General features: G+C 45.9%; 2 protein-coding genes across 2 annotated transcripts in view; one reads left to right on the top strand and one right to left on the bottom strand.

Moving 5' to 3' along the window:
* LOC111863395 (cytochrome P450 4C1) overlaps positions 1 to 26,339 on the bottom strand; it is a 106,248-nt gene that overhangs the window by 20,210 nt on the left and 59,699 nt on the right. The gene's annotated exons all lie outside the window — the stretch shown is intronic.
* The window catches only part of LOC111863402 (transcription factor Sox-10), a 43,246-nt gene continuing 38,785 nt past the window's right edge, over positions 21,879 to 26,339 (top strand). The window contains exon 1 of the mRNA XM_023849694.2: positions 21,879 to 22,815. Within this exon, the coding sequence (XP_023705462.1) occupies positions 22,568 to 22,815 (248 nt within the window). The 5' untranslated portion in view covers positions 21,879 to 22,567. The remainder of the gene's footprint in view (positions 22,816 to 26,339) is intronic.

The raw sequence follows: 26,339 nt of genomic DNA, 5'->3' as shown, positions 1-26,339 counted from the left end.
CAACTTTAGAAAGTCTCCACATTCTGAACCGCATGCCAGCGTGTGAACAGTTCCATCTTGTGGTCCCTTGAGAGTCAAGTGACGATTCGTACAAACATCTCGCTTCCATCTTCAGTGTCGAAGAATAAGCCAAGCAAGAAACCAACGTGAAGCAGGTAGCAATCAGAGCTCCAGAAGATAAAAATCTTCACTAGACTCTGTTCTCAACATAATGATGACAACAGAAATCTTGTTAAACATAGGGGAATTTTCTTCCGTAAGGTTGGTTACTGAGGAGGAACGTGCCTTCAGGGATACTTTAATACCGAGCGGGTTCAGGCAGCGGTATCAATACTTGAATTCGGGAGATACTTATTTCGCATCCCTGTCAGGACACCGGTTATCTTGACTAAGTTATTCGTGGTTTTTCTTAGTACCGCCAGAGAAATGTGAGGATAGTACTCGAATGTGCCAAGACCGAATCCTTTACAATTCGTCATTCACCTGTCATACTATCATCGTAAGCTATACAACACGAACACCCACCCCCTAAAAACAAGCCTTTTCGATTTTGTGGACTACTACCCAACTATATGTTTCGACCCAATGTAAGGGTCATTATCAGGTAGTTCGACAATGTACACGTCGAATTATCAGTTCACATGAGCCAATTTCCTTCAAAGAGGAGTCACAGTTCGAAAACAAAGGTCATTTAGGTTGCTCTGTCTTAGTCGCTAGTCACTGTTATGTCCCAAGCTTACTGATATCTCCTTTGGAGGCGGCATTTAACAAAATTGTAGCTAGACTGAGTAGCATCAAGGGTTTCTGTCCTCCACGTCGACACACACCAGCCCTGGCGCCCACCCAGCTTCTTATCCAATGGGCACCGGGGGCTCTTTCCCCTGGGGTACAGCGGTCGGGGCTTGAAACTGACCATTCACCTCCAACTAGTACCGAAGTCTAGAAAACGTGTATCATCCATTCCCTCCATACGCCTTCATGGCGTAGTGCTTAATTAGTTAAGCACAGGGACACTCACTGGAAATGATTTTGAAGGAAATGGTAGTGACGTATTCGCGATACTGTCCCGGCGTTTGCCTGGAGAGGCTGAGGAAAACGACGAATGGCTTCGGCCGGAATAAACGGAGTCCTCACTGAAATTCGAACCGAAAGCCTTCCACTACAAGCCTGCAACGCTACCGCTACGTACACCTGCTCGATGTGTGTAACTTAAATTAAAAAAATAATAAATTATAATTGTCACCAATTCTTAAATTAAACAAAAATGTAAACTGAATTGTCAAATTTCTTTGCAGAATTCGTTATCGTGACGTTCGGGACTTTCCAATCAGGGAGGTCCTAGGTTCGAGCCCCGTCCTGAAGACCACTTATCCTCACAAAATATTCTTAATATTCCTCAGTCCCTCCAGGGAAGTGCCAGGTTAATACCTTAAATTAGGCCACAACCACTTCCTACTCCTTCCTTCCATCCCATTCATTCGATGCTAAACATTTTCACATATTTAAAGCGTCGTTAAACAAACCAACAAAATCCATACGCAACGCTTCGATAACATCTGAAGACTGCACTGATGTCCGCGTGTACTGTTTCAGTGCCCTGCTTCGTGCGGTCGCGCGCTAAGAAACGGTAATGTTATCCCTGTAACAGGCCGTGGAGGCCCATAGGTTTGTGAGAATCGGCTCACAGATTGCGGTGAGGTTGTCAGCTTTACGTGCCGGCCGCCCTTTACCCCCAGGAAGACTCCTGGTCCTCATTTCTGTTAGAGGCTGAGTCAACCCCATGGCCATAGTGCGGCTGGAAGGATTAGGTCAATTGAAAAATACAGTGACCTCAATGAGAATCGAACCCGCGACTTTCCGGCTTGTAGCACAGTGCATTCGCATGTTTCCCCTGCTGAATGCTGAATGCTGCAGTGCACAGCGGGTAAGTGGAAAGCTGACCGCATTTTGCGGAGTCTCTCACACGTAATTACATGGCCTAGAGCAGACATTACATACTGCGAATCTTTCCGACTGCGTCACCCGGCGTGAAAGTACGACACTGCGCAGTCTCAAGGGAAAGCAGGCGGACCGATGAGTTGCGGAAATACAATAAAAGTTGGCCCTCTGCATAACAGAGCGCCGTACCAGAAATGATGAATCGGGGAGTGGAGATATGGCTCCATTCATTCTTAAACTCGGCACTAACGTCATGTCCTGATCGCTACGCCACAGGGGAAATGCCGCGCCATAGCTCAAGAGGTTATTCGCTGGCTTCCCACCGCGGCAGCCAGGGTTCGAGCCCGTGTCTGGCCAACTGGGATTTGTGGTGGACAAAGTGGCGCTGGGGCAGATTTTCCCCGAGTACTTCGGTTTCCCCTGCCAATCTTCATTCGACCAAATTCTCCATCATCATAATCAACCGGGGCAGGCTACAATAGCCCAATCAGTGGCCGACGTGCCGAGTGGACCCAGCTGGACTCCACTACCACAGGGGAAAGAGCCCCTGGTACTCATTGGGTGGGCCCCAGAGCCTGCTTGCACGCTGTGGGGAAGCGAAAAATCCCTTGCCAACGCCTGGAATCCAAACCCAATTGTCCCGTCGTCCATTCCATAGCGTAGCCACCATAAATAATAATAATAATAATAATAATAATAATAACAGCTGTCCAATTTAGTGTGTTCCAGCCAGGTAGAACTTCATTACAATGTTGCCATAAGCCCGCCACTGGTCCCTATTCTGGGTCATAATCCGACAGGTCACAACGTACCATCCCATTTCGTTAAGATTCACTTTAATAACATCCTCACATCTATGCCTAGGTCTTCGTAGTGGTCTCTTTCCTTCAGCTTTTCTTTATCAAAACTTTGTAGGCATGGTCCGCCCATGTTAACCTTCAAGATTTCATCATGCAATTAATATTTTGTGAAGAGTACAAGTCATGAAGTTCATGTTTGTGTAATTCTCCCTATTCCTTTATTATATCCTCCCTGTTAGATCCAAACATTCCCCTCAGCACCGCGTTCTCATACACCCTCGGTCCATGTACCTCCTTTAATGTGAGAGATAAAGTTTCACATCCATACAAAACAACGGACAATATTGCAGTTCTTCGTAATTATTTTAAGCTGTATATGCCTGGATGGACCCGTACATGTGAAATTAATTTACATCAACTTATATTTATGAATCACTTACCTCTGAAGGGCAAGAAAAGAAAGAAATGAACTTGCTTCAAATGTCAAACCCCTGCACAGGTAGCAAACTGCAGCACATCACAACTTGGACGAATTACTGGTGACAATTCGTGAGAGAGATAACGATATATATCGACACGTGAGGGTCTGATCTATCGGACAGAAACACGTGCAGCTGCCTCTGTCTTGAGTTGTGAGCACGAACTGTCTGTCCGAGAGACCCACATTCACACAGCACGACACGGCCTACCCAGCGTGACTGTGAATAACTCCTAAATGGAAAAGTTCACTCCGCAACCGGCCGGTGGCAGCTCGCAAGGTGACACTGTCACAGAAACATGGGGAGGGGGCAACGGAGAATAACATTTGTACTAACTGAATATTAAAAATCGGTGCAAAAATATCTTAAATTTGGGAAATATGGTTTCAAATTTAGGTACTTTTTCGCTGTTTTCTTTTTCCTTTTTCTTTTTATGTTTATTGTCTATTTGATTGCAGCCGGGATAGCTCAGTCGGTATAGCGACTGGCTACTGGCTGGAAGACTTGAGGGGTCGGAATTCGAATTTCACTATGGTCAAAAATTTTCTCTTCTCCACGCCGTCCAGACCAGTTCTGGGGCCCACCCAACCTCCTATCTAATGAATACCGGGGGATCTTTCCTTGAGGGTAAAGCGGCCGGTGGGGGGGTGAAGCTGACCACTCACATCCATNACCCTGAAGATGGGGGCGATACGTTCCTCCGAAACGTCGGTTAACACCACATATACACGGTGCCAAATCCCAGAAGACTGCTTTCTTCATAGTCACCGCCGTGAAAGCCTCAAATCTTACACAAGGAAATCCGTCCGACTGACAGAGCCTGAAGGTGTGCCCTGTGCAGTTTTATTTTGGGCTATTTTCTCCATAAACTCCTGAAAGTTAAGAAATTAATTGGAATCATTTCCAAGAAAATCACAATTTTTTCTTTTCTTGTGGGGGGGGGGCATCTGAAAGACTCATTGTGGAACTATAATGTTCACGCTCACAAGTATACACACTTGTAACAAATAATCCTGAAATACCGAGTATGGCTGAAATCCATCCTACCACCAAAATCAAGACATAAATCTAATTACGATCACATTTCCTCGTATATTACCACGTGTATGCGTCACTATAGACGGGATTTGGATTGGTATTGGATTTAGTGAAGACATACAAATCATAACTAACAGAAACTACAGCGCTAACGCTAATTCACACGCTCTACAATTCACCACAGTACACTAAATCTTCTCGCTCTGCTGTATCTTCCACGGTTGTCGCCTGGTAACGGCTTCTAACGCCGTAGCTTCCTTAGCTTCCGTGTTCACGTCCTTGCTGACCGGCGACTCTCTCGCACACCAACCTCCTACTCTTCTGACTGCCGTCTCAAGACTCTCTCGTAATCGCAGCTGCTCCTCATTATATAGCCTCGGCACGGACCACACAGAAAACACATCTAGCAACAGTTCTTCTATCGTTGCGCAAAAGTAGCTATCGCACGGACCACATAGAGATCATCGCTTCCCAGTTGCATGTTACGAATCTGTTGCTTAGCAACAGGCGTGTTTGCAGAGCCGTTCCCTGCTTGATTCAGGGTTGAGCAATTATGCCACAGTACATTACTACGTGTATGAGAAACCAGAAATGGGCTACCGTAGGGGGGAGTGGAGGTTAGAAATACAGAAGAGGTAAAGCTGAGAAGGAGACGAAGGAGACGAACTGTAAGATGGTGGAGGAGAGAAGCTAAAAGAACAATGAAAGGAGAAAGGAAGAAGAGTTTATGATGAGGAGAATAATATTACGAAGCAGAAGGAACAAAATGAGACAAATATGATGAAGTAGGAGAAGATAAAATTCATATTTTCAGTCTGAAAGTGCGTAGAGGAACGGAAGACGAAGAGGGGAGAAAAGTGAAGCACGGATGGGAGATGGAATAAGAAGAGGTAAAGGCGGAGGAGAGGAAAGTGAGGAGGAGGAGGAAGGGACTGACCCGGACAGGGGCGCAGTCTCCCTCCCTCCAACCCCGTGAATTTGTTGGAACAAATCTGAAAACAAACGACTCACTCCACGCACTCCGAACCTGAAGATGGTGGCAACATGTACCTCCGAAACACCAATACTGGCCTCTTCCACACGATGTAAAAGCGCATGAACACTGAACCACAGAACCGGCTTCGATTTTCAGCTTGGAGACGGGATTACCCGGCGTCCTTCGCTATTCACCTCGTTCCTTCTAGACAGGATCTGACGTGATACACTGAACACAGACACTTCCTTTCAAATCCATTCCGTTCACCGTCCCCAGCCTACCGATCTTTCCACCGTTTATACCTTATGCAAATAAGTGAAATTATAAATTTGTCCTTGTACTTAATGAAGCACAATGCCATGAAGACGTATTAGCGAGTGGAGGTATAACTCCACACAATATTAACCTCACTGAATGGTCGGCTTCAGGTTCCGGTTGCTTTACCCCGGTACCCTTCGTATAGGAGGCTGTTTGAGCCCCAGGGCCAGCTGGACGGCGTGGGGAGGAGATAACTTTCTTGCCCCTGCAACACTCATTGGCCCTCCATCCCGTAGCAGATATGGTAATCAAACATTTCTCGTTGGTTATTTAATGACGCTTAAGCATCTCGACTATATAGCTTGGGATTTCAGGAAAACACGACAAATTGGAAAGGATCTGGAAGGAAGCGGTGGTGGTCTCATTGAAATATTATCCAGAGTCATCTGGAGGGCCTGAGTAAACCCAAGAAATGCCTGTTATGGTAGTCGGTATTCCAGCCGAGATACGAACCGAGTACATCCTAGATACGGGTCTACACCTTTGCCGCTGGGCCAGCCTGCTCATATTTCACTTATGCCACTTATTCCCTGAAATGTCGGTGCTCCTGCTCATAAACTTACTGACAAGTGTCATTTACCTTCGCCTGTGCATTATACGCAACGCAGTGACCAACTTTCACGCGTGAACAAGCGAAACCTTTTGTTGCTGCGTAGATGCACACTTTCACAACGCAGACAGAACCTCATACGATCTGAGAAGGGCCCATGATGCTTACTTTGCGTTAAATGTTTCTATCTACAGGGTGATGCTGTTATTATGGAAATGTATTTATTGCACATTCCTTACTTTATTTCCCTCCATCACCACTTCATTCGGTTGGATTCTTATTTTCTTTCGTAGAATAAGACTACTATCTTCCGGGTTGTAACGTCGTGTAATCTACGGACGTTGCGGTTGAACCTACTCCTTCTATATTCGTTCGAATGGAAAAAAAGAGAATAAGCATCAAATGGATTCTACACGCGGCTTGCTTCCTCAGCTTACTCTTCGATCCTGAAGACGGAAGAAGTACTTTCTTCCGAAACGTTACCACCAGACTACACGGCATCATCGCCATTAGAAAATCAAATCTTACTATTTATGTTGGATTTGTGGTTCTCACAATGGTGACGATAAATGTAATCTTCTTCCTACTCGTATTTCTGCAGAATTTCACAGACGTTTCGAAGTAGCATACTGCCTCCATCTTCAGGATTAATGAGTAAGCCAAGCAAGGAACTACTCTCTGCTTGCTGTTTACGTCTTGCTAGTTGTATGCTTGGCTTAATCTTCGACCCTGAAGATAGATGCAGTGCGTTATTTCGAAACACTCGTAGATTTCTATCGGACTACACTGGTCACGCCTCTTACTACTTTTTATTTTTATTATTTTCTCTCATATAAGCCGGGATAGCGTAGTGGGCTATACGACCGAGGGGTCGGAGTTTGGGTCCCGGTAGGGTCAAGAATTTTCTCTTCTCCACGTCGTCCAGCCGGTAAAGCGGCCGGTGCCTGAAGCTGAACGCTCACCTCCAACTAGTACCGAAGTCAAGTAAAGCTGGATCTATCCACTCCCCCATACGCCTTCATGGCGTAGTGTTCCACTTGTTAAGTACAGGAACTTCACCTTTCTTACCTGCAGCGGTCCTGTGCTTCGTCTGTGAAGGCGAAAGTGTTCACGTGTTACATCGCGTCCGGAAGACACAGAACCAGTCAGACTTTACGTACAGCGCGAGAGGCAATATGAGGAGCCAGGAACCCACTGCCATGCAATCAGTTTCCGAGGTGGGGTGGTCCAAGTTGAAACTGTTTAACCCACTGACATACTTTGACGGACAGGACACGTCAGTACTTCCCTGTTAACGTCCTTCACGCTCATAATCGAAACGACTTCAAGAGTATGGACTTCTGGGTCATAACACTCTGTAGTTCGGAGACAGCCCAATATTTCTGAGAGACATATCGCCTCCATCTTCAGGGTCAAAGAGTAATAAACCAGAAGTTGGCGGAAAACTTCTGTTGGTTTCTTGCTTGGCTTACGTGAAGTTGGGCTTTATAATGTTCTTATATTAATGCTTTTCTGGTCTAAAAAGGATCACAAACAAATACATAAATAGACGCAAAGTATAAAGAGGAGAAATCCAAGCATGGAACGCCCAGATGGAGCGGTTATAACCTCACTTCTCAGAAAATCTGTCCTGTTTACTTGCAGATACTACGAAATGAAGGCAGAACTGGTCGGGTAATAAATCAGTATTGCTTTTCGGTGGCAAATAGAAATAAAAACACATGTCTTCACTATCAGGCACCCCTGTGAGGTCTACCACGTGCCGCCAGCAAGACACATTTCCCACCAAAATGGCATTCTAAACCTCCACAAGGCGAAGTTACTTGAGATTTTGATTTTCATGACGCAATTTGCGAGGGCTGCATGAAAAGCACGCAGTAACATGGAATTTGGGAATCATCTCAGTATTTCCCTGAAGACAGAGGAAAACCAAAAGAACCTGTGTCGAGAAGGCCGGTAGCAGGACCTGCCGACTAATACGAGGAAGAGTCAGTAACAGGTCACAAATGGAAGTAACACAGCTGTAATGGACGTAATAGGTCTTATATATGTGTACCACTAGGTAGCAGCACATTCCAGCTTCGTGACAGTTCAGGTAACAGAGACGCATGCGCATGTTCAGAAGCTGGTTTCAGTAGTCAAAATGGCGACCGAGCTTGAGGAGTATACTACCGAAGAGCATCGTTCTTTGTACGGTTTTTGTGGGCAAAAGGACTCAATGCAAAGGATGTTCATAAAGAAATGCTTTTCTGTTTACGGTGGGAAGTGTTTGTCGTGTAAAGCGCTTCACAACTGGGTCGAGAAATTCTCGCAAGGACGTTCGAAAGTCGCAGATGATGCCCGAAAAATGCGGAAGTGGACGAGACAACAAGATTTCTATGCTGCGGGTTTCGACGCACTGGTAAGGCGATAGGACAAGTGTATCAATGTTGGTGGAGGATATGTCGAGAAAAATATATTTTTCTTTCTAGGTTCGAATATCACACGTTGAACGTTTTACATCCATTTGTGACGTATTTCCTGGCTTTTCCCTGTACTTACCTCTAGCCAGCTGCCTGACAAACAAAGGAATAGCGAGAGAGGAATGAACAGTAGTAGAAGGGGTGAGATGGGAAAATCGTGGGATAATGGATAGATACAGTAGCTCTGCCTTCTTGGATATAACGCTGCATAATCCATTGAAAGTGAACAGACGTTTCGGAAGAAAATGTCCCCTCAATCTTCAGGGTTGCAAAAACCAGTCAAGCCAATAAACCAGCGTGAAGTAGGTAGCAAGATATTCCACATGTTTCTCCGAAACGTCGGTTGACTTCCAGCGGACTACACGGCATATCCCATAAGATGGAACCTTTCAGAACCACGGCTGTGAGAACCTCAAAGCCTGCGACTAAGAGACGCTTACTTGTGCTGTGTCCCTTAGTTTCATATCTGTCCCTGCGATTTAAGGCCCTGGCTCCTGGGGCAAGGGGCCCCATAAACTCGGAGCCCTCAACAGCTCTTGAGGAATTTAATTGGGAGACTGAACAAACACGGTGCACTCCCACGCGCTGCTAGAGACATCTGGTGGCCACACACACACGCCAGCGTTTTATTGGTGAAATCTTTATCAATGCTCTTAATGGTGTTCAAAGGCGCTTCTGGTACTGCGAAGCTCTGGAGTCTGTTTATTTTCCTTTCGATGTGAATGAAAATTGCAGTCGAGGGGCGACTGCTGCATTTTACACAACGAATTGTGGGTACAAACGTTAGCACTGGCTTCATGAATGGCAGACATCACAACGCCGACTTACAAAATGTTTTATATTAACAGCACCAGAGTTCGCGTCGGGCCTCCTGCTGTCTACAATTATATAATTTCGACTGTTTTCTTGTATGGGTGTGGAACTTTGTCTCTGATATTAAGGGAAGAACGTAGACGAAAGGGAGGGGTTGGAGTTCGAGTGCCCGTAGGGTCCAGAATATTCTCTTCTCTACGTCGTCCAGACCGGCTCTGCGGCCCGCCCAGCCTCCTATCCAATGGGTACTGGGGGGGGGGCACTATCCCCGGGGGTAAAACGGCAAGTTGACCATTCGTCTTCATCTAGGGCCGAGGTCAAGAATGGTGGACCTATACCACCACTCCCCCCAATAAGTCTTCATAGCATAGAGCTTAATTAATTAATCACAGGGACAACTTTACTTTTTTACCCTACGTAGACTAAGGGGGTGTGAGAAAAGGGTGCTGACAGGAATAATGTATAAGCCCCTATTTTCCCAACGAGAAAATCAGAAAGGAACAGTATTTTTATATAAATGAATATTGTGACGTAGCATGGAGTGAATATATGCGGGGGGTTGGATTGGATATTGGATTTATTGACCACTTATAGACACGACTCGGAACTACAAGTAATTACAGCGCCATGGCCAATCACCACAGGACACGCAAAGTCTTTTCCAGCCTGTCTCTTCACCAGTCGTTCCCTAGTAAGAGCTTCTAACAGTGGAGATTCTTCAACTTTCGCGCTCAAGTCCTCTCTGAATGGTGGCTCCCTCGCAACTGACTCTTTCCTTCATAGACTCCCGTACAGAACTGACTCGGTAACCCCAGTTATCTTCCTTGTAACCTCTCTGCACAGACCTCTTAGAAAACACCGTTCCCAACAGTACCTATACTGTTTCATACGTATCTGTTGCAGCGGGAACGTGTTTACCGAGCGGTTACCGAGAAACGAATGTTGTTCCAGAGCCGTTCCTTAGCAACGGCTCTCTCTGGCTTCGCAGTTCTTGCTTTGAGCAAATATGCCGCAATACAATTAGAATTAGCAATTAGAACTCCTCATAAGAACCCTCGAATTTACTCTGAAAGACGAGAAAATAAGACAACACTTCCTCCCTCCTCGTATGAATCAGTACCGGAAGAGAAATCGTCCTGAGCCCTTCTGGAGGAGCCGCCAATTCTGCTGCTACTCAAGGATTTCCCAGCATTTTATGGAACCCGAAGGTTCATTGCCGTGTTCACAAGAGCCCTCCACTGGCCCCTGTCCTGAGCCAGATCAATCCAATCCGTACCATCCCATTCTATCTCTCTAAGATCCATTTTAATATTGTCCAACCACCTACGTCTTGGTCTTCCCTGTGGTCTCTTTCCTTCTGGCTCTCCCATCAATATCCTATATGCATTCCTTCTCTCCCCCATTTGCGCTACATGCCCCGCCCACCTCATTCTCCTTGACTTGATCATTCTAATTATACTTGGAGAAGAGCACAAGTTATGAAGCTCCTCATTAAGAAGAATATTTGGACCGAAGAGAGATGAAGTGATAGGTGGATGGAGAGAAATACACAATGAGGAGCTTCAAATTTCTACTCTTCGCCAAATATTATTCGGACTATCAGATCTAAGGGAATGAGATGGGAGAGGCATATGGAACGCATGTCAGGGAAGAGAAATTTATACGAATCTTCAGTACGAAAAAGAACACTTGGAAGACCTAGCCGTCAATGAGAGGACAATATTAAAACGGATCTTCATGAAGCAGGATGAAATAGGTTCATCTGGCTCAGTATAGGCACCAGTGGTGGGCTCTTGTGAACAAGGTAATGAACTTTCAGTTCACATAAATTATTTGTAACTTCATGAGTAGCTGGGCAACTGGCGGCTTCTCAAAATGGACTCAGCTCTGCACTATGTAGCGAGCTTCAACACGACAGCGAGATAATCTCGCATTGCGGGGGCTGGGATTCGAGCCCATGTCAGACACTGGGATTTTAGTGCACAAAGTGGCACTGGGGCACTAATCCCAACATAGCGTTCAGCACTCAGTGGGTCCCAGGTTCAAATCTCGTCCCTGTGACAAGCTATTCTAAATTTCACCTTGAAAAAATTAATAAGCATGTAGTAAGTTCTTCCGAAACGTCAGAAATTTGACAGACTCTGTTCTAACCATATGATTCTACAATGCATATTTATTTCTTCGTTCTCCCGATCTCCATGGCTCATACTTCTATCCTGAAGATGTAAGCGGAAGATTCCACCGAAACTTTCGTACCTATCCAACCAAAAGAGCACGGTGTAACATCCCACAACACAGTAATATCACATTAACAAGACAGTAGTTCACCACAAATTCACGCACACCTATTTAAAAAAAAATATATCCTCGTTTATTAGACAATACGCCATTAAGACGTAAGGAAAATGGTCAGCCTCGCGCTCCTGTTGCTTTATCCATCACGGAAAGAGCCACCAGTACAGACTGTAAGTTGCGTTGGTCCCGCAGCCGGTCTGCACGTCACGAACAACAATAAATGTCTTACCCCTGCAGGGGATCGAAACCCGAACCTAGCAACTGTACCGACTGAGCAGTAGGGCTCCACCATCTTTCTACAAGATATTTAAAATATCTTCAGATTTCTCCCCGAGGAGAAATGGGCTCATCGCGAAGAGTGACATAATCAGGCCCAACCGTGTATAAACACAGCGTCGGACTCGGGTTTAATCCCCAGTTTGTTTACACCGAGCCACAATTCAGTTTACATATTCAACGATTTTTTCCCCTCCCTTGGATGAGCCTCTGGGGCTTTTTAAAATGCCTGCATGCTGCAACCACAATAAGCAAGCTCGGAGCTAAACATTTCCAAGATTGTTGTAAGGCAAAGCGTTTCCTGGCAAGCAACCGCAAGCTAACTGGCTACCAGATTTCACCGGCGCTCGCTTCACACCGGGGCGCACTTGCTCCAGGCACTGTGCTACAAGCCGGAAAGCCGCGGGTTCGATTCCTGATGAGGTCGCTGCATTTTACAATTCACCTAATCCTTCCAGCCGCACTATGGTCCTGGGGTCGACTGAGCCTCTAACACAAATGAGTACCAGGAATCTTCCTGGGGGTAAAGGCGGACAGCGCGTAAGGCTGACAACCTTACCGCCATCTGTGAACCGATTGTCTAGATAATGCAGGAGCCTCGACGTCTCACAACCCTATGGGCCTCCACGGCCTGTTACAGGGATAACTTGACACCACAGTATTACGCAAACTTTACGTTGCACAGGAATGTAGCCCCATTCCAGGTGAATGAGTATGGGGAGGAGACAAAGTGGCACTGGGACAGGTTTCTCTGAGTACTTCGGTTTCCCCTGCCATTTCTCATTCCGCCGACCACTCCACATTCATTAATCATCTTATCATCAGACGCTATTTAGTTTCGATACTGATAGCGTCGTTAAATAAGCAACTTAAAAAAAACCATGAGCTAGATGACCTTGTTCTGTCCTTACAGGAACCATCACTATAATTCGCCAGCTTCCGGTCCGATTGGTATCGGTACTTTTATCTGTCTCCCGGGGGTCACAACATCCGTAACGCAGGGCTGACTACACACCAGTTCAGAATACGTGGATCCTTACCTCCACTCCTTCAATATCTACACCTCCGTGGCATGGCTATAAATATACATAATGGGCCTGTTTCTTAACATTAACATAATTTGCTCATAAACTGAATATACAAGGCTGTAGGCTGGATGGCCAGAGTTCGATTCTCGACAGGGAAAGAGAATTTTTACAGCGGCCAGACCGGCTCTGGTTCCCACCCTGATATCTTATACAGTGCGTACCGGGCGGCTTTTTCCCAGGAGTAAAGCGACCGGAACGCGAAGCTGACACCTCCATCCAGTGCCGAGGTAAGGAGGGATGTGCTATACCTCCACTTCCCCCATATAAGCTGTCAGGAAATGGTTACTTTCATCAGCAACAGACTTTACTTCTCCAAGTGTGCCCCTGTGTCCATAACGCTCTGAACTTGTACACGGAAGGATATCGGTTCGAATCTCGAGCAGAACACCGGAAATCCTCAGATAGTAGTTGCCTGAGTAGTACCTGGATTGCGTCATAACCACTTCCTTCCAAATCCTCTCTGATTAATTTGTCCAGACTGTACGACGCCAATAATTAGACCAGTGAATAACAGATTGGAAAATGTATAGAAGGAAGAGAACTTCTACAATTTAATGCACTATCCCAAAATTTGCTTGGGTACTGAGGAAAACCACGAACAGCCTAAGTCGGGATAGCCCCGGCAGAGATCAGAAACGAGGACCTCCGGAAAACAAATGAGATGCTTTAACGCCCTGAATACATATGAAGAACTGGAATTTAATGCAGGTGAATCGTCAGCTTCAAGCCCCGGCCGCTTTATCCCCAAATGAACAGCCTCCGTACTCTTCGGATATGAACCAGGTGGGCCCCATAACCGACCTGGATCTGTGGGGAATAAATTATCCATCCTGTAGCCTGAACACTATGCTTACTGAGCTATCCAGAATCCGCTGACCTTATGTCAAGTAAAGGTTTAATTCCCGATGAATAAAAATGATCTGAATTGTATTCTGAAGTTGCGCGGTTCGAATCTCGACAGGTACATCGGCTATCATGACTGATGCTTTTCGTAGCTTTCCTCAGTCGCTCCCCAAGGAAAATGCCAGAATACGTCGTCAAATTACGTCATAACCGCTCACCTTCAAGTCATTACTGTTACGTACTCACTAATACGCTAGGCGTAGTTGGTTCAGGCACTACGCTACAAACCGGAAGGTCGTGGGTTCGATTCCCGATGAGTTCATTGCATTTTGAAATTGACCTCATCTTTCCAGCCGCACTGTGGCCCTGGGTTCGACTCAGCCTTAAAAGAAATGAGTACTATGAATCTTCTTGGGGGTAAAGGGCGGCCGGTGCGTAAGGCTGGCAACCTCACCGCCATCTATGAGCCGATTGTCTAGAAAATGTGAAAGCCTCGACGTCTCACAACGTTATGGGCCTCCACGGCCTGTTACAGGGATAGCTTTACCTTTTTTATGAAATGTGGTTTGTAGCCTTTGTTGAGGTTGTGACGTTTGGGTGTGAACCCAGCTTCACCTAGACACAGAGCCTCGAAACACATGCGGCACCGTGGCAGTGTAGTCGCTTTTTGTTGTTTCTCCTTTCCTTCCTAATAATATTATTTCCCGGAAACTTCTTTCAAGTCGGAGCAAAATAAAGACACTATTTAATGTACACAATAGATTAGATATAGCATGGCGTGACAGGCGGGATATTCATATCACGGAACATACGAAAATAATTCAGAAGCAAATGTAAATATCCATCAGCACCGATTATCACACGAATCTCTCATCATCTACGTAAAAATATTTCAGCCCTTCCCAGTACATTTATCTGCACGGAGCAAAGTCCATCTGGACAAGCCAACAGTCGCTCAATCGATCATGAAATCCCAGAATTCATGGAACCCGAAAGTTCAATACCGTGTTAACAAGAGCCCACCACTTGTACGTAACCTTTGCCAGATGAATCCAAACCCCAATTTACTTCACGAATATCCTTTTTAATATTACCCTCCCATCGACGTTTGTCTTCCTAATGGTCTCGTTCCTTCAGGTTTTCCCATTAAAAATCTGTACGAACGCCTCGTCTGTCCCATTCGTGCTACATGCCTATCTCACTTGACTTTGTCAATCTAATATTATTTGGCGAGTACAATTGTGTAGAGTGCAGGACGGCCGACAAAGGTGGTCCTCCAGCTTGGAGTTTGGGCTTGGGGCTCACAAGTTCAAGGCCATAAAAAGCAGTTTCTTGCGAAAAGTTACGCGGGACATCTGAGTCGAAATTCGTCGAGATAAATATACACGCACTTCCCACCTACAGAGTCGGGATAGCTCAGTTAGTGTAGTAACCAGATTACGGGATGGACGACCGAGGAGTCGGGCTTCGATTCCCGGAAGGAGCAAGAAAACTTTCTCTTTTCCACAGCGACCAGACCGGCTCTGGGGCCCACCCTGCCTCCTATCCAAGGGGCACCAAGGATTCCACACATAATGCTGACCACTCACCTCCAGCTAGTGTCGAGGTAAATGTGTGGAGTTACACCTCCACTCCTCCATAAGTATATTCGTGACTCAAGAAATTGTGCACTTCTTTCTTATCTTCCGTTACAAGAACGCCCTGTCACGACGAACAGCAGTTTTCTGGGATGTGACGCACCGTACTTTGTTGGCAGTTCACCGACGTTTCGGAGAAACATACTGCCTTCACGATCAGAGTTGATAATATGTCCAGCTCTGTTAGTACCTTGTCGGTTGGTATGCTAGACACACTCTTCAACTCTGAAGACGGAGTCAGTAAGTTACTCCGAAACGTTTGTCAAATTCTACCAGACTACAAGGTGTCACATTGCAAAACATTCTTCACGCCTAAAATGAGTTTAAATACAATCATTTCACTTTTCGTTATAAACATTGAGACTAAACCAACGTCGTTAAACAGCACGTCAGTCATTCCTGTGGGAGAAGGAGGCGGTGGGAACACAGTGGGCCGCGCACTTTGGGGGTCGCCGTAGCGTGACGGTTCCGGCTTGAATCCCCCTGGTAGAGGGCTAATTGTGAGACACACGTGTGAGGGCTGATGGGAACCGCTACGCTGTCCCTGCGTTCCTCGATTCGTACACATCACAGTCCTTAAGGGCCACTCTTATATTACCAGTTCACTGAATATGCGCCCTATAAACTTCAAACTCTCTAAAGCCAAACCGATAGACTTAGCATAATAAGAAGTCTAGAGGCAAATATCACAATAAGTGACTAACTGACCGACTAAAAGCTAACAGAAATGAATATCAGGAATCTTCCTGGGGGGGTAAAGGGCGTCCGGCGCGTAGGGCTGACAACCTCACCGCCATCTGTGTGTCTATTGTCTAGATAATGTGGGAGCCTCGACGTCTCACAACCTTATGGGCCTCCACGGCCTGTTACAGGGCTAGATCTACCTCTTTTGCCTTTATGCGTGAATAGGCGTCTGACCACACGTTGCTCAAAAAGTTTGTACCGAAACGGGAAAAAACAAATTGAAGCCACGGATTTTTAACTCGAAAGCCTGAAAACGTGCTTCAGCCATTAATTTTCATTGGCATGTCCTGAGAACGATGCCGAAGCATCGCGGCGCGTCACGGTTAGGAACGTCAGAGGAAGCCGCCACCACCGGAAGACAGGAGATCCTTTGAAGTCGCCGAAATTTGCCACTGCGCATGAGCAGACTGGAATCTGAACCAAATGTCACATGAGTCCACAACCCCCCCGAGCACTGCCCCCAACTGGCCATCAGGGTGAGCCACATCTCTTTATTTTTAGCCTTGCTCCGGCCCGCACCTCTCGCCGTCTCAGAAACAAATCGTGTCCCTCACGTCTGCCGTTAATCAACTGCAGAAATTATTTAATCTGAACAAAAATGTGATGATGGCAGTCATGGACGCAGTCGAAAGCGTTTGCAAAAGGGAAAGTAAAAGTAAAGGCATCCCTGTAACAGGCCGTCAAGGTCCATAGGGTTATGAGACGTCGAGGCTCCCATATTTTTTAGACAATCGGCTCACATATGGTGGTGAGTCTGTCAGCCTTACTCGCCGGCCGCGCTTTACCTCCAGGAAGATTCATGGGACTCATTTCTGTTAGAGGCTGAGTCGACCCCAGGACCGTTGTGCGGCTGNTATATATATATATATATATAATTTTAGGAAAAGTAAACAGTTTCTACATTACTACATGTTTCGGTCGCTATCTTTGGCCATCATCAGGTAGTATTTACACAAACACTCTCAACTCTCTCTGCTACTCCCCTTCCATTGGTCAGTGTTCACTACCGCAGGGAGGCCATGTTGTTTACAGCGTATGTTTAGTATAGTTACAGACGTAAATACTTTCAATTATATGAACCTTTGCCCCAGTGTCCCCAGGCTGTGCTATTCGCAGTACGAAGCCAGGATAGCTCAGTCGGTATAGAGACTGACTACTGGCTGGACGACCGAGGGGTCAGAGTTCGATTCCCGGTGGGGGCAAGAATTTTCACTTCTCCATGTAGTCCACACCGGCTCTGGGGCCAACACAGCCTCCTATCCAGTGGATACCGGGGATAAAGCGGCCTCAGCGTCTAGCTCATCACTCAACTCCAGCTGGTGCCGAAGTCAAAAACGTTGATCTACACCTCCACTCCCCCATACGTATTCATCGCGCCACAGCTCAAGCGGCTAGTCGCCGGCTTCCCGGGTTCGATCCTGGGTCTGGTCAAGTGGAATTGTGATGGACAAAGTGGCGCTAGGGCAGGTTTTCTCCGAGTACTTCGGTTTCCCCTGCCAATCTTCATTCCACCAATTGCTCCACAATCACCCTCACCTATCATCTGGGGCTGGTACAATAGGCCAGAAGTGGCCGCAGTACAAGGGACTTAGTCCCACCCCACTAGCAATAAAAAAAATACGCCTCATGGCGTAGTGCTTAATTAGTTAAGCACAGGGACTTCATCTTTTTACCTTAAAATGGTCAAAAATTGTTGCCGAAACATGTCGTAATATAGGAACCGCACACTTAGCATAGAATTATACATCCACCAAATTCTCCATCGTCATAGTCACCCGGGGCAGGTACAATAGGCCAATCAGTGGCCGCTGTGCCGATTGGACCCAGTTGGACTCCACCCCCCATTATGCGAATTGAAAAAAAAAAATTATATTGTGAGACTGAAACTGGTTTTTATTACTTACACTAGACTCTAGTTACACTGGTGACTAGGGCCTTCAGGACTCAGTAATACACTTCCTTAGATAATTTTGATTTCTGGCATTAATATATTTTATTCTTTTACGATATTGTTCCGAAATTCCAGGGTGAGGTGCTACTGCCCCCCCCCCACAAACTAAGTTGGATAATTTGACCCCCTCCGCACACAAATCGCTGCTAATTCAGCGCCATCTATGAACAAAATTTAGAAGACAGTATAATCGCCTGCCACCTACCGTTATTGATGCGAACTACACGAGCTCTCCTTTGCAAGCCGAACACTGCATGCATTCAAACAATATTAAACAATGCAAGATTTCTTACTATTAAACAGTCCTAGTATAGGACGTGGGTTGTCTCGTCGCCAAAATGCAGGGCAAAATCATGACATAAAGATAGGAGACAGATGTTCTGAAAATGTGGCACAATTCAGATATTTGGGAACAACGATAACAAATCAAAACTTGATTCAGGAGGAAATTAAGAGGAGATTGAACTCGGGTAATGCTTGCTACCGTTCAGTCCAGAACCTTTTGTCTTCTCGTCTGCTGCCCTAAAAACAAAAAAATTAGAATATACAAAACCATAATTTTGCCTGAGGTTCTTTATGGGTGTGAAACTTGGTCTCTGACATTAAGGAAGGAACATAGACTGACGGTGTTTGAGAACAGGGTGCTGAGGAGAATATTTGGACCGAAGACGGATGAAGTGACAGGAGGTTGGAGAAAACTGCACAATGAGGAGCTTCATAACTTGTACTCTTCTCCAAGTATAATTAGAATGATCAAGTCAAGGGGGATGAGGTGGGCAAGGCGTGTAGTACGAATGGGGTAGAAGAGGAATACATAAGATATTGGTGGGAAAGCCAGAAGGAAGAGACCACTGGGACGACCAAGGCGTAGGTGGGCGAATAATATTAAAATGGAACTTAGAGAGATAGGATGGGATGGGATGGATTGGATATATCTGGCTCAGGATTGGCACCAGTGGAGGGCTCTTGTGAAAAGGGTAATGAACCTCCGGGTTCCATAAAATGCTGGCGGGCTTACTCTTCAGAAATGAAGATGGAGGCAATATTTTCTCCGAAACATCGGTCAGTTTATGTCGAAATACAACGTTCATTTAAAAAATGAAGTTCCAGGGCCTCAATTAATTACGCTCTACGCCATGAAGACGTATAGGGGAGTGGAGGTATAACTACCATTTTTGACCGCGGCACTAGATGGATGTGAGTGGTCACCTTCACGCCCCAGTCTCTTTAACCCCGGTACGCATTCGATATGAGGCTGGGTGGTCCTCAGAGCCGGTCTGGACGTTGCGAAGAGAAGCGCCTCTTGTTCCTGCACTTGTAGTTTATATGCTTACCTTGCGGTAGCGCAGTTGGTTGAGGCACTATGCTACAAGCCGGAAGGTCGCGAGTTCAAGTCCCAATGAGGTCACTGGATTTTCTTCAATTTACCTAATCCTTCCAGCCGCCCTCTGAACCCTGGGATCGACTCAGCCGCTAACAGAAATGAGTACCAGGAATCTTCCTGTGGGTAAAGGGCGGCAGGCGCGTAAGGTTGACAACCTCAACGCCGTCTGTGAGCCGATTTTCTATTTTTTTATTGCTAGTGGGGTGCGACTAAGTCCCTTGTACTGCGTCCACTTCTGGCCTCTTGTACCCTCCCCAGATGATAGCTGAGGGTGATTGTGGAGCAATTGGTGGAATTGAGATTGGCGGGGGAAACCGAAGTACTCGGAGAAAACCTGCCCCACCGCCACTTTGTCCACCACAAATCCCACTTGACCAGACCCGGGATCGAACCCGGGCCGCAGCGAGCCGATTGTCTAGAGATAATGTGGGAGCCTCGACGTCTCACAACCCTATGGGCCACCATGGCCTGTTACAGGGGTAGCTTTACTTACTTTACCCCTGAATAAGAGGCAATGTTTGACTCACACACGTAACTGGCAACACTGTGGGCAGTGCGCAGGGGTGATCACACTATCCAAACGGAGTAAACATAACCTAATCTAGCCGGCTACGTAATCTCTAAACACTAAGGGCGGCCGTACACCAACTGCGTCAAGACAAGCATCCAGACATGAGACAAGAGACGCAGTCTTGCTTCATTCGTGATTCAGACACGAGTCAGCACACCTAAGTAGCACGTGTCTGCGTCTTATAACATCTTCTCCAGTTGATGACATGACGTCATGTCGATAACGTGCACTGGTGCTGTTGCTTGAGTACTGATGTCTGAGTCTTGACGCACAGAAAAGGAACATGACGAGTCCTGCTTCCTTCGTGACTCGACGGCATCATGACTCAGACCGGTGTGCGGCGGTTTTCATAATCTCATTCGTTTCAACTCTGCTTCTTTCTTTGCGTCATGTCGCAGACATCGTGTCTTGACTGTTACATACCTTGACGCATGCCGGTGTGCGGCCTACCTAAGACAGAACACATTGGCATATCCTGCGTTTAAATGAACTTGAAAAAAAAATGAGTGGGCAAGGCGCGTGTCTCGTATCCATAAGGACATGGCTTTATAACTTAGCACAGAGACGGGTTCTCCTAACAGATCTTTTGTAGCTGTCCTCCGTTCCTTCAGACAAACACGTGACACATAACCTCAAATTTGGCTATGTCTACCTCAGTTCACAACTTCTCTTATCATTGTCTGATACACACTGTTTCAGAAAGTTTAAACATCGTCAAATAAAACCAAAATAGCTTTAATGAACCTCAGTTTCGAAGAAACCGAGCAGTTTCGTACAGCAGTGAGGCTTTTAACCCGAATACATTCGCGAGATGCTCTGTTCGAATCTTGGCCGCAACACCGGGTATGTTGACCGAGGTCTTTCGTGGTATTTCTCAATCCTTCCCAGGCAAATGTGGGAACAGTATATCAATTTGTAAGATTTGAGATTTTCACGGCGGTCACTATGAAGAAAGTAGTCTTCTGGGATGTGGCGCCGTGTAGATGTTGAGTTAACAGACGTTTCGGAGGAACGTATCGCCTCCATCTTCAGGGTAGAAGAAAAAAGAAGAAAATCCGCGAGCGAGGAAACAGCGTAAGCAGGTTCTAACAGACTGGTGTCAATTTGACCACAACCGCATTCGAAGCTGCATAGTCTGAGTCGAGGTGCGAACGCCACTGCACTCTCTTGATAACTGCAGGAACTTTAGTTTCCACTCTCCACCGCTTTGTCGCCACTGTTTCCAGACGTCCACGACAGATATAACAAACTGACCCAGTAGAAGGGAGGATTCACATCTTCAATCTGTCAAAATCACCTCGACCAATCACAGGCCGCCGTTCCACACAGGAGGAACATCCAACGATTCCCATTGGTTCCACCTCTCAGCATACCGTAAGGTGATTGGACAGCCGTTGCCATGGAAAACGCACCCACTATTCTTCTTCCCCCACTTACAAACAGGGAACGCCCCACAGTTTTCTTTTTACAATCTTGTCAATTCGTTTTCTCGCCCCCCCCCAACTCCCCCCTCGGGGCCGCCGCTTACTAAATCTGGAACTGAGATTTGGTTTTTTCTATCTCTCTCTCTCTCTCTCTCTCTCTCGAAGGACTATGAGCTGTAAACCACTGTGATAAGTTGAGCACCCCCCCTCTCGAGCATTTGCCCCGCGTTTTGTATAAACGTTGCCCCCTGAGCTAAACAAGGATTCATTCATATTCTGGAAGTTGTTTAAGAAAGGTCGCTTCTCGCTTGTTTTATATTTATATATATATATATATAGATACTACGAGTTATAGAACAGATAAAAAAATTATAAAGGCGTTTTCATTCAAAGAAGTGTATTATCCATATATATAAGAAGAAAAAGCAAAAGGCACGCGTCTTGAACACGACGATACGGACCCCCACTCCTGTTCATCTCGTCAACAAAACGAGTTGGTCTGTATAAAAACATTTTTAGACTAATTTTATTTGGTTTATGAAAAATAACAACTTTTTAAAGTTAAGTGATATTCATGTTTGAGCCTTATTTTTAATGTGAATGTTGCGTGTTTGAGATAAACGTTAATTGACATTGTAAGAAGTGACCTTAAACGAATTAAGTTCGTTACAAAACCGGATCAAGAAACGGGCAAAAGAACTCTTCTGTGTAATACATTCTACAAGCTCAAAACAAAACCAAGTTCGTCCATATTATCTTAAAAAGAGTCCGCGCTGCATGTTACTCAAGTGATCCAATATTGTGAAGTGACGTAAGTGTTGTGAGTTACCAAGTTATGGTTAAACTGAAGTGTTAATATAGGGATATACACGGTTTTAAGTATCAAAATTACAGTGAATTTCATTCCTATTCGCAAAATTCCTTCGTGGATTGCACAGCAATGAACACGCGTATATAGGTGCTGTCAGTGTTACGTCAAGATGTTGTCAGCGCAGCAACACTTGTTGAGGGCAAGTCCCTGCTCCGACGCCGCCCCCAACTCGCGACAAGTCGTCACTATAACGGCCAGCACCGCAGCAAGCGTCGCGGCTGCAGCAGCGGCGGCAATCAGCGGCGAAAGGGCGTCTTTAATCGGGACATCTAGCGACGCAGATAAGACGGAGATAAACGAGGCCGTTACAAAGGTTCTGGAAGGCTATGACTGGACGCTGGTACCCATCGCTACGAAGTGAGTACTCAAGTTACTCATGCTCTAACCTTTTAATGGACGCTGGTTACTATATGTACCGCCTGTTTAACCCTTTCGAGCAAAGCGGTTACTATGTGTGTCACTAGCTTTAATATGCCAGAACTCTACATCCTGCCTCACATAGTGTACCACAGTAAACAGCGACTGTTTCCCTAAACAGCATTAACCGGTTGGGCTTTGTTATGGAGACGGAGTGTGTTTCCTGTGAGGTACGGACTGAATTGCTATATATTCTGCCCACACAGTGTATCTGTGTGTTCCGTATGGTTCTCACAATAAACAGCGACTGTTTCCCTAAACAGCATTAACCGGTTGGTCTTTGTTATGGAGACGTAATGCGTTTCCTGTGAGGTACGGACTGAATTGCTATATATTCTGCACACAGTGTATCTGTGTGTTCCGTATGGTTCTCACAGTAAACAGCGACTGTTTCCCTAAACAGCATTAACCGGTTCGGCTTTGTAGCGGAGACGTAATGTATTTCCTGTGAGGTACTTAGTGGATTTGTATATATTGTTTAGAAGAAAGAGCGATCAGACATCAAAATATGGTCGTGAGACTTGCTGGCGAGGATCAGGTGCATTTAGTGAATCGGTGTTTAAAGTGTTAACAATTTCGGTTTTTGCCAACAGTATATTTACGTGTTTAGTATGATTCGCTCAGTAAACAGCGATTACTTCCATGAACTCAGTGTTTTCTTTGAGGTACGAACTATGTAGACCTTTAGATGTTAATTTACTGAATTTTAGGATACCATATGACGCAAATAACTGAATAACAATGATCGCATCTTCTGGCTGGCAGGCAGGAAACCAGGGCAAAATATTTGTATCAGACCCAGTATTGATGCCTTATGGCAGTTGTACTGACAATGGCAGCTGAACTGCAGACAACTCCTGTTCCCTCTGTTGGCAATCTAACAACCGTGTTATTAAGTAACCGTACGTAACAGAGTCAGACGTAAGAAGCTGACTGTGTGCCACACACTCTTTCCTCTTGTGTACAGCCTCAGAATTAATTACCGCCTTCATAAGAGCCCACATTTTCCGTTAAAGTAATCAAATCAAGGAGTATAAGATGGGCAGAACATATAGAATGAGTAGGACAAATAGAGATCCATACGTAAGTATTATTAAAAAACATGAACAAGTAGTCGGAAAAAGTAGATGCAAGGATAATGCGAAAACTGATAAACGGCATAGGATTCATCTGGCTCAGGACAGGACATAGTGGTAGACTCTTGTGAACAGCGTAACCCACTGCATAGAGAAGTGTCACTTTCTACGTAACGCATTACCAAGAAATTGCACTGACAACCAGCGTCAATTGCTAGTCAACAGCTAGCAATTCCTAGGCAATGAATATTGTATCTAACACGTGAAACAAACCTTCGACAATATGTTCTCTCATCGGTACTTAAAGAGGGTAGATTGCGACAGATCAGATAATATCCGAAGAGAAAACATGAAAGATGAGAGAAGACCATAGCGGGGCTCAGACCAAAGGAGAATTGAGAACAGGTCAGATCAGAGAGATCAGTGAAGACATGCAGAGCCGAAGGCAAACAGCAAAGACACTCCACCGAGAACAGCAGTGGAAGTGGAAGACGAAACGCGAGAGACGACGGACTAGTCAGGTCGCACCGTCTGGAAGACGCTATTTCAGAGTGACTGTAAACGAGTAGTTCTCCAGTAAACAGCATCGTCTAATCCGGAACTCATAATTTCTTGTCGCGTTACCCGGATAAGTGACTGTACATTCGGGTTACATGGACGAGAAGGGGCGTGTATGCTGCTTGCTTAGCACAGGTAGTGATGTTCAGTTGACAGATCTGACACACGGGTTAAAATGGCCCAAGAAATTCAGGCTTACAGTGCTAATTTAATGTTAAACATCGGCACAGCTTTCATGGACTTGGTTGTTGCGTAAATTTTCCACCGCCTTTTCTATTGTAGTTTTATGTCTATGCATGCTCTATCACAGTTTTTAATTACATATTTCCTGTTATCTCCCACTGACAAAGCCTGGTCTCAGTTATTTATATACCTGTAGTTACACTGACATGGGATTGAGGTTAACTCTGCCTAAGGGACCCAACTGAGGTGTCTTCCCATCACCTGAGGACAAACAGATCCAGTTTCCGAAACGCAGTGTTCTTCAGCGTTTTAGAACACCTGACGATGGATAAAGCCCAAAATCCTTGTAATTTCTGCTATTCAAAACACTTTACGTGCCGCCGGGGTAGCTCAGACGGTACGATAGGCTGCAGGCTGTACTACCGAGGAATCTAAATTCGACTACCGGCAGAGGCAAGAAATGTTTCTCACCTCCATAACGTCCAGACTGGCTCTGGGACCCACCCAGTCTCCTGTCCAGTGAGTACAGCGGGGTAAGGTGGTCGGGGCGTGAAGGTGACTTACCTCCATAACTAGTTCCGAGGTTGAGAATGATGCAGCTATACTTACACTTCCCCATACGTCTTCAGGGCGAGGTGTTTAATTAAGTAAGCGTGTGGATAATTTGCAGGGCCGATGTAAAGCAACGGTTCGGGAACGGGGGTACTTGAAGTGTCTCATGAGGAGGCACGAGATATAGAGGACAGACCGTTTGTCAGGGACAGGTCGACAGGGCGCAGATTTCTGAGCTCTTTCTGCGTGGACTGAGTACAGCCCGTTCTGAATGAATAACCCAGGTTATACGAGGGAGCCAGTAAGTAGACCACAAATGGAAGTAAAACAGCTGTAATAGACGTAATAGGTTTTCTGCCTTTATCACTAGGTAGCAGCACAGTCCAACTTCATGACAGTGTAGGTAGCAGATGCGCATGTTCATCAGAGGCCAGTTTCAGAAGTCAATATGGCGACCGTGCTGAGGGGTAACTACCGAAGAGCAGAGTTCGGTTGTGCGTTTTTCAGTGGGCAAATGGATTCAGTGCAAAGATACTCATGAAGAAATGTTTCATGTTTACGGTGGGAAGTGTTTGTCACGTAAAGCGGTTGACAGCTGGTTGGCAGACGTTTCGGTGATGAGGTTGAAACGGAGGTGCAGAAATGGCTGAGACAACTTCTCTGCTGCGGGTTTCGAAGCACTGGTAAAGCGATGGGACAAGTATATCAATGTGGGTGGAGGTTCGAATATCACATGTTTTACGGTTTAGTTCCATTTGTGACCTATTTACTGACTCCCTCGTATTACACGACCACCGAGTCACCACTGAGGAGGGGTTTCGTGTAGTTTCGCCCTGAGACCAAGGGGTACGTTGACCGAAAAAGGTTAGAGGAGCTGATCTAACGGTTCGAAGTTCAAATCCCCCCACGAAACTGCGTGTCTGCCTCAGCAAGACGGTGTACCTCTTATCGCGTTTGTAAGAATCAGGAACAGTCTCTGTATGCCGTAACGTTCCAAATCTCTACACCGGTGAAGACCTTCAATGCGGTCTCATATGTTGTGACATCGTGTAGACTGGTACGTGGGTATGAGCGATCACATGGAGGCCATATGTT

Source organism: Cryptotermes secundus, unplaced genomic scaffold (genome assembly GCF_002891405.2).
Source record: "Cryptotermes secundus unplaced genomic scaffold, Csec_1.0 scaffold1379, whole genome shotgun sequence".
Taxonomy (NCBI): domain Eukaryota; kingdom Metazoa; phylum Arthropoda; class Insecta; order Blattodea; family Kalotermitidae; genus Cryptotermes; species Cryptotermes secundus.
This window is presented reverse-complemented; position numbering and strand designations above follow the sequence as displayed.